At 51.5% G+C, this 8,714-nt stretch overlaps 1 protein-coding gene across 1 annotated transcript; it reads right to left on the bottom strand.

Annotated features, from left to right (window-relative positions):
- Positions 1–4,954, bottom strand: Clec3b (C-type lectin domain family 3 member B). Its single transcript, XM_051202976.1, has 3 exons — positions 4,795–4,954; positions 1,346–1,444; positions 1–615 (listed from the first exon to the last, which is right to left on the bottom strand). The coding sequence occupies exons 1-3, from the start codon at positions 4,901–4,903 to the stop codon at positions 215–217; spliced, it is 609 nt and encodes a 202-aa protein (XP_051058933.1). The 5' UTR covers positions 4,904–4,954; the 3' UTR covers positions 1–214.
- Positions 4,955–8,714: the final 3,760 nt, after the last annotated feature.

The raw sequence follows: 8,714 nt of genomic DNA, 5'->3' as shown, positions 1-8,714 counted from the left end.
TTCAGGGATTCTGAACCAACTTTATTAGCAAAATCCAGACACGGAGGAACCCGGGACAGAGAAGTCTCCCCGCCCCTCCCAGGGCCCTGCATCAGCTTTTCTATCACTGAAGTTCGACTCCGCCCACTGATGCCCCGGGCCCCTTAGCAACCCATAAGCCCCACCCACCAACAGCCTCTTTGTGGTCCTCACCCCTCCCCGGCCCGGAGCCAGGCTACACGATGGCAAACTGGCAGATATAGGGCAACTGGTCGCGGCATCGCTTGTCGAACCACTTGCCGTTGGCCGCTACGGCCAGGGCGGCGCAGTTCTCGGCTTTGCCGCCGTCGGGCTGCGCCGTGATCTCGGTCTCCCAATTCTTGTAGGCCAGGCGGCCGCCGGTCATGTCCACCCAGGCGCCTTCCGCTGCCATGTCGTTGAGGCCCATCCAGATCTCCACCTCGCTACCCACGCTCTGGCGCGCGTACTCGAACAGTGCCTCGTTCTCTAGCCCCGACTGCGGCGTGCCCAGCGTGCCCCCACGCGAGATGCAGTCCTCACTTGCCTCGTGGAAGGTCTTGGGCTGGGTGAAGGCCAGGAAGCACTTCAAGTTTACTTTGGTGCCCTTCAGGCATACTGCAAAGGAGAGGTGGCTGTCAAATAAGTTTCGGACGACCCAGGACAAATAGACCTCTTCCAGACTGCCCCCCAGCCTCCATCCTACCCCACCCCTCGCTTGAAACCTGCTTGCTTCCCGCTTCAGGACCCTGCTGTGGCAGATGCTGAAGGACTCAGATTACAGCTCAAGATGCCCTGCTCCGGCAATGGCCACCCCTCTGCTTTTGCAAAGGGCTCCTTAGACAGGGTCACTTACTTCCTACGTTGATGGGAGTACAAAAGTCATCTGGTCTCTGCCCGGGGCAGGATAATATCCTGGGCCACAGAGGTGGGCGCCAGGCTTATTCTAAGCTTAGCCCCTCTTGGGTTTTGCTTCCTTCCTCAACCTCCCCAGGCATGAAACCTCAGTCCACTGCATCTCAAAGGCAGCTTCCCCAACTAGCCAGATCACCTAGGATCACCAGGCCCCTCCGTAGGATCAAGCCACTAGCTCAGGGCGCCAGTCATCTGCCTACTTGAAACTGAGATGTATGCTCACTGCACACCATAGAACTGAGAGGCAAGGTTACTACACACAACTGTGCCTGGCTGGCTGGGTCTTACAGGTGTGAGTCAGGAGACCTTCCCTGAAGAAGCATGTGAAGCCGGGGCCTCGTGAGCTTGGTGCTGGCGGGAAGACGGGGCCTTCTTCCTCGCTGGTGCCCATTACCAGCCTGGCCCCTTCTTGGGTGTGTTCCTCCACACTCACCGGTCTGTAAGGCCTGCTGCTCCTTCAGCAGGGCCACCTCCTGGGCCAGGCTGTCCAGCCTGCTCTTGAGCTCCTCAAACATCTTTGGGCTCACCACATCTAGGACAGAGAGGTATGAGGCAAAGAAAACTCGAGGCAGGCAGATGCTCCTTTCCCTGTCTGCCAGCCCCAAAGGGTCAAGGGGAAATCATGTCTGCCCCTCTGCCTAAGAATCCAACCCTCCAGTGAGCCCCTTTTGCCTGTCCCTGCTTCCTCCCCGTGCTTCCCTACCCTGTGTTTGGATTTAGCAGGAGTTGGGGCAAACAGCCATCTCATCAGCTCTATTTATGGGTCATAAAATCACAGACGTCAGTTCCTCCAGGATAGGGAGCAGGCAAACACAGTAAGCCCCAATCTGAGTGGAGAGTGGCAGGGACACACGTTCGCCAACACAGCTCCGTCTCCTCATGCGAGAGGACACCACCACTCTGAAAAAATGACTGAAGAAGCCCAGGAGAAATGACATCTCACAGGGCATGTGCTCCCGAGAGCAGAGGAGCCACTTCCCAGAGAGCCATCGCTGCAGGCCTGGGGCTAACTGTGTACCACCTTAGCCCTGCCCGTAGCCAGCCCTACGCCGTGGGCAAGTACCATCCTGGGTAGTCACCATTTCACAAACAAGGAAACTTAGGCCAGGTTTAAATGACCTGCTGAGTGTGACAGAGCCCCTAGCCCAAAGCTCTGATCCCAGCAGACACACTCTACCCATCTGCGCCAAAGTACGTGACATCTCTGATAGGGACTGCCTGTGTGTGTGTGTGTGTGTGTGTGTGTGTGTGTGTGTGTGTGTGTGTGTGTGTGTTAGCTGACAGCTGTGGGTGGACCCCTGTCTTCCTGAAGTTTCCGGGGTTCCTTGGAAAGCTCTGCTTGGCTTGAGGCAAAGGGTAGGGAGCTCCTCCATGAGCCATTTCATGAAAAGTCCACATTCATGAGGCCAGAGCCTTTGTCCACCCACTGGAAGTTTTGCCAAGGAATTGTGGCCAAGACATGGACGTTTAGGTGGTGGTGGCAGCTCTTGAGGCCAGCCTGGTCTACAGAGTGAGTTCCAGGGCTAGCCAGAGAAACGCTGTGTCAAAAACAAGCAAATTAACAAACAAAAAAAGACATTGATGTGCGAAACTCAGTGATATAACTTATCACGTGTGGGAAAATGACACCCATAGGGACCAAGGCAAAACGGGTAGGGTTGGGAGTCAGCAACCAGGGTCAGTCACCCTGCGCTCCTCCTCCACGTCTGGGTTCAAAGAAGCTGTGCACAATCGTATTGAGCACCATGTAGGCCCTGTCAGTGAGAAAGTGAAGCAGGGCATTGGCTCAAGCTCCCAGAGGAGACATCTAGGAACAGAGCTTGTGTGTGGCCCTTTACTGAAGATGGAAAGCAGCCCTGCCCTGATCCCCTCCTCCCCCACAACTGATGTGGTTTACAAGACTGAGGGGAAACTCCATTGCCAGAAGGCAATTGTTTTCCATACTCGGAAATCCTATTTGCCTTTGGATCTAAATCCTTCACACAGCACGCCTTGGTGGCATTGCCTGTGGACAGAGCCATGCAGGGTATTGGGCCCCCCTATTTTAAAGTGAGCATTTTGTAGATTGTCATTATATATTTGTCTGATTGAATAAATCAAAGCCATCCAAAAATTCTCCTTCCCAGTTCAGACTGCCCCCTGCTTTTCTTTCCAGAAGTAGTCTCTGTTACGTTCGTTTGTAGATCTTTCCGGAATAGTTCTATACATACTCAACAGATACTTACTTTTAGTCAGCATATTCAAATTTTGGAAATAATTATTGGCACGTGTTAATTGCCCAGGTTAGTGAGATTTATCCCCATATACATATGCCTCATGGTAAATCCCTTTGTCAAAGTGATGTCAGTATAGTAGCCACTCTGTTTTGAATTTTGTTCACAATGTCAGTTTGGTCTGTGGTGTTTGGTTTGCTGTTTTTTGAGACAGGGTCCACCTGTGTATCCTTGTAGGGCTCAGAACACCTATGTAGCACTATGCCTCTACCTGAGATTAGAGGCATGCACCACCATACCCAGCTCTGTTTTGTTGTTTGCTGTTTGAAGTGCTGGGGATGGAAAAGGATCTCACAACATTGTAGACACACACTCACAACAGAGCACACAGGAAGAAGCTCTAACTCCCTGAGTTTTGTTTTTCGAAACAGGGATCCTGTAGCTTTGGTTGGCCTCAAATGTGCTATATAATTGGAGATAACCTTGAATTTATAACTCTCCTGCCTCGGCGTCAGAGTACTGGGGTTAGCGCGTGCCACCACTCTGGGCTCCGTGTGATGCTGGAGATCAGCCTGGTTCCTTGCAGACACTGGGCAACTGAGTTCTGCCTGTTCTTTGCTGTAGCCTCGTGCTCCTAAGCGCTGACTTTTGTATCTCGCTACCCAGGTATACAGAGCCTGTAGATTCTCCACACCCTTTTCTTTGGCTGGGTTCTACTGCTGCTTCTCTGAGTATCCATCTCCACCCTGTCCTGTGGGGCTGTCAATCTCACGTCTCCACCCACCCAGGATGACCTCACCCTCAGCATCTCAGAGGAGAGCAGTGATGCTCTCAGCTCAGTCTGAGGTCATAAGGCTGAAGCCCCATGGAAGTTAAGAGTCCACTTGTCCCCCCATTTCCCCTCTGTGTGCCAAGAAAAAGTTTGTCCAGGGGGCTTTATAGATTTTACATTATTAACTGCTAACTGTAAGGCTTTTTTTTTTTTTTTTTTTTTTTTTTTTTTTAGCAAATTCTACCCCTATTACGAGGGAAATAAGATTCTGGGACACAATATAGGTTGATTGATGTTTATTCAGGGAGAAATCACTTACACCAGAAACAGATGACCACCGCAGGTTCCTGCTCCAAGGATGCCCCTGGATGCTCTCTGTCTCTGACCAGGAAGGAAGAGAGCGAGCTGGGGTCTGTGACCCCAGACCTAGACCCCACAGGTCACGTCAGCACCTATCACCACGCCTCACAACAGGTGAGGGCGGGGTAGATAGCTCACTACACACCCCTCTTAGGCTCACACTTGAGGAAACCCAGGCTGCTGCTCCCTGGTGGGAACTGACCATCTCCAAGCTGGAGGTTTGATTTCTTTAACATATTGGATACCAGAGAGAGAGAGAGTAGATGGCAGTTTAGAAAAATCTATAAGGTTTTTCTCCATTCTAAGAGTCAGGGACTCTGCAGTTCTGACAACCAACCCCGCTGTGAGAGCTCCTCAGCCACCAGAGGCTCTCTCACCAAAGGAAGACTCATCAAAACTGGCTATGAAGGGGAGAAACACGAGGTAACATAAGGAGGGCAGCTGCCTCTAGAGTTGGGGAAGGGGTGACTGCTCCCCCTGAACATGAAGGGAAGGCTGTCCCTAGAGGGTTGGGAGGGGCAGCTGCCGCCTGCTTACCTTTCTTGACATTTGTAGCTTTCTTGGCCTTGGGGGTGGGTGGCTCTGTCGTGACCTGGGACAAGATGGAGAAGAGGCAGAAGAGCAGGCAGGTGCCCCAAAGTCCCATTCTGCTGCTTCTGGCCGCAATGCCTGAATGTCTGAAAGCAGTGGTCACTGCAGCCTGTACAGCACGTCTTAAGGCTGTGGACACAAGGACCTCTGTCTTGGAAACACTCAGAAAACTTGGCTGAGGACATGCAAAACAGGAAAAAAAAAAAAAGTGAAGAAAGCCTGCCAAAGGAGAGAAGGGCTTTGGAGCCATAGCTACACTGCTGTGGACAACCACCCAACCACCCAGCAGTCTGGCTAGCCAATAGCTGTCATTGCTCAATCCATCCAGTGATTATTTCAGGCAGGGGCCAGGTCAGTCCTGGAATCGGCTCAGCGAGTCTCTGCACACACAGAATTGTCCTTTCCCATTCTGTTGAGGAAACTGAGGCTCAGTGGGGTAAAGCGCATTCATTAAGCTACTCAGTCACTAAGGGACAGTGACCAGGCTAGCAGCCTTAATGGTCTAGAATGCGTGTGATTATTTTGTGATTTTGCTACTTCTTTTCATTTAAAAAAAAAATGCAAGATAGACCTTCCTTTCCTCCCTCAAAAATCAGTCCTGAAGCCATAAGAGACACAGAGCAAAAGAGGGGACCAGAGCAGAAAAGGGAACCAGAAGGCCTTAGAGCAGCCGTGTCAGAGAGGGAGCTGGGTACCGTGCCCTGGAAGTGCCAAGGGGCATCAAAGCTCTGCAGGATGGAGGGGCGCCAGCCCCTGGTATAGTGCAGGTGTCCAAGCACAGGGAAGAACTGTGCAAGCAGGAGTGTGGTGGCAGAGACCACGGGGACACAGATGGCATATGCAGACCCTACTGAAGACAGTGGGAACTAGGTTTCATTTCAGAGAAGGGATGTATGAACACGTAGAAAGAGGAAGCCAGAAAGAACTCTGCAGAGTACGGTTAAAGGCAGAGTTACCAGTGAGCCCCTGGGAACATGAGCACATTCAGAGAAATCTGTATGTGTACTTGACATAAGCAAGCAGCTACATCTGCCTCCCAGCTGTCCCTGGAAGGGCCTTGGCGCTGCAAATCCTCCAAAGCCTTGAGTCATCTTGGCATGTAAGTACAGAATACAGCACTCTACTCAAGGAGCAGGAAATGAGTCCAAATGTGTCACACTGCCAGAAAGCAGGGACACTTAAAGAATGCTGGGAACCCATCAGTGGGGTGTCCAGCTAGCCTGGAGGAGATGAACACACAATTCAGTGCCGACAGCAATTGTGGACTGGACCCTTGGGAACTGAAGGGCAGGTTGACAAATGATGGGATGTAAGGCACCCATGGCAGGCAGACTGTTCCAACAATGAAGGAAAAATGTTTCCAGCTTTAGGCAGCAAGGCAGCCCAGGTAGACCAGTCACTCAAAAATGGCTTCTGGGGGTAAAGTCCTTTGTAGAGTAGCTGAAATTTTCTCTGTGTTGGACCTTTTTGAAAAACAAAATGCAGGGCTAGAGGTAGCCTGCAGAAAGCCCTGGGTTTGGCCATTAGCATGGGATAAGCGGTATTGTGCACACCTGTAATCACAGCGTGTGAGTGTCTGAGACAGAACGTTCAGGAGCTAAAAGTCGCAAGTCCCTGTCTCAAAAAAGGAAAGCAAAGAAAAGAAGATAGCGTCCCCCCCCCAAAAAAAAACCAAACATGTCCTCAGCACCAGCCTTGACATCTGGCTGGGGAGAGGCATATTGTCTAGGCCCAGGAGAAGGAACCTAGACGGTCAACCAGTGACCTGCGGAGGTGTCAAGGGGGAGGACCCCAGCTGGAAGCAGGGCACGTGCAGATCCCCTTAACCGATAGAAAGAGAACCGCCCCTCACTTTCTTAAGTGGCAGAGGGTTCATACTCACAGCTGGAACCCCAGCGTGGCCTAGCAATTGCATAACCTAACAAAGAGTCTTGCTTCCAAGAACACTGGGTGGGTAGAAAAATGCAGGGTGGGGGGAGTTCTTTTAGAAACTAACAAACAAAAACTCCTTTGATTTCCTAACTCCCCACCTTGGCCTGACTCCATTACAGCCAACCTAAGAAATGATGGCATACCTAAATATGTGGTAGTCTAAGACCTGTTTCCCACAGTAGGCCTGACTGCCAGGGCCCTGCCTTAGGTTTGCTGGGGAGGTTGTCCCAGGCATGCAAACCACTGGAGAGCCTTAGTGGGCCCGGGCGTACCCGGAACTGTGCAAGCCCATGGTGTCTCAGAGCCACAATAGGTCCTGGGAGTGCACGGCACGGCCCATGCTGTACCCTGGGGTTTGCAGTGGGCATCGCTGGGCACTTAAAAGTCAGAGTAGGCAGGGAGGGAAGATAACCAGCAGGGGCCTTGGCCAGGCCAGAGGAGGAATAGCAATAGGGATGGTGGTCCATGTGGGGATCAAGGAGAAAGGAGAAGACTGGTAGCTTAGTGACAGAGGCACATCCTGGATCCTGAGCGCCCGTGGGGACAGAGAGGAACCTGACAGAAAGCTAGCGATGCAGATGGAGGCAGCAAGCCATCGGAAGACTGCAGGCCATGGGTAAGCCACATGGGGAGAGGATGAGCTGTGTGGGAGGCACACTGGGGACCATCTGTCTAACGTTAAGGCTTCACCTGCCATGAGGAGCAACTCTTTCCGACTTAATCTAGCATGTGAACCCTGAGCCACTAAGGTCAGCTTGTGGGGTTATAGTAAACAGCAGGCAACATCCTTGGTCATTTCACCTGCAGGGCTTTGAAAGGTGTGTGTGTGCGCACACACATGCACACATTACATAGCTGTCCACACAAGCACAATGTACTCCATTTGTGCTGTCAAAATGCATTTTCTAGGCTCTGGACAGGTGGCTCAGAGGTTAAGAGCACTGGCTGCTCTTCCAGAGGTCCTGAGTGCAATTCCCAGCACCCACATGATAGCTCCTAAGGATCTGTACTGACACCTGGTGCCCTCTTCTGGCCTGCAGGCATACGTGCAAGCAGAACACTTTAAAAAAAAAAAAAAAGCCTTCTCTTAGACCTGCAAGCTGGAGGCGCTCCAGCTGTTTTGAGGGAATTATCACCCAGCTTTAAACCTGTTCCCACCAGGCGCAAGTGTGGCAACCTCGGATTGTTTCAAAGCCAGAAATGGTGACTCGTGCCTGTAATCCCAAACTCTGGAGGCTGAGGCAGGAGGACTGCCACCAGTTCAAGGCCAGCCTAGACTACAGAGACCCTGTCTCAACAAAAGGATGTTTTAAAATTACATCTTCGGGGAACAGCAAGACTCAGCAAGTAAAGGCAGTTGCCTCCAAGCCGGATCACCTGAGTATGACTACACATATTTATACAAATGTCCATTTATTTTTACATTATATATTATGTGTATGGGGGTTTGTACATGTGCCCAGAAGAGGGCTTTGGATCTCCTAGAGCTGGAGTTACGGGTTGTGAGCTGCCTGGGAAGGGTGCTCTGGAAGAGTAGGAAGAGCTCGAAGCAATTTACAAACAACAAAGACCTCCCAAAACCCATGTTGTGAACAGCACACAGTCCGGTGTACTTGTGTTAAAATCACATTTTGCTAAATGTAAGCACATATCACTTATTTATGTAGTCCCTATGGTGGTCTGAATGAAATGGCCCCCATAGGAACTATTAGGTGTGGCCTTACAGGAGTCAGGATTTCAGATGCTCAAGCCAGGTCCAGTGTCACCCTCTCTTCCCGCTGCCTTTGGAACTCTCAGCCACCTCTTCCGTGTGTCCTGCATGCCCCCATGCTTCCCACCAGGATGATAATGGACTGAACCTCTGAACTGGAAGCCAGCCCACACTAAATGTTTTCCTTCATAGGAGTTGCCATGGGCTGGGCAGTGGTGGCTAG

The sequence above is a fragment of the Phodopus roborovskii genome, unplaced genomic scaffold, assembly GCF_943737965.1.
Source record: "Phodopus roborovskii unplaced genomic scaffold, PHOROB, whole genome shotgun sequence".
Lineage (NCBI taxonomy): Eukaryota > Metazoa > Chordata > Mammalia > Rodentia > Cricetidae > Phodopus > Phodopus roborovskii.
This window is presented reverse-complemented; position numbering and strand designations above follow the sequence as displayed.

What these genes read in the sequence shown, in the direction of transcription:
- Clec3b (XM_051202976.1), bottom strand. Translation starts at nt 4,903, where the DNA reads ATGGGACTTTGGGGCACCTGCCTGCTCTTCTGCCTCTTCTCCATCTTG. An exon ending in AGCTACAAATGTCAAGAAAG is followed by an intron (nt 1,445 to 4,794) that starts GTAAGCAGGCGG and finishes TCTCTGTCCTAG; the next exon opens with ATGTGGTGAGCCCAAAGATG. An exon ending in GCAGCAGGCCTTACAGACCG is followed by an intron (nt 616 to 1,345) that starts GTGAGTGTGGAG and finishes TCTCCTTTGCAG; the next exon opens with TATGCCTGAAGGGCACCAAA.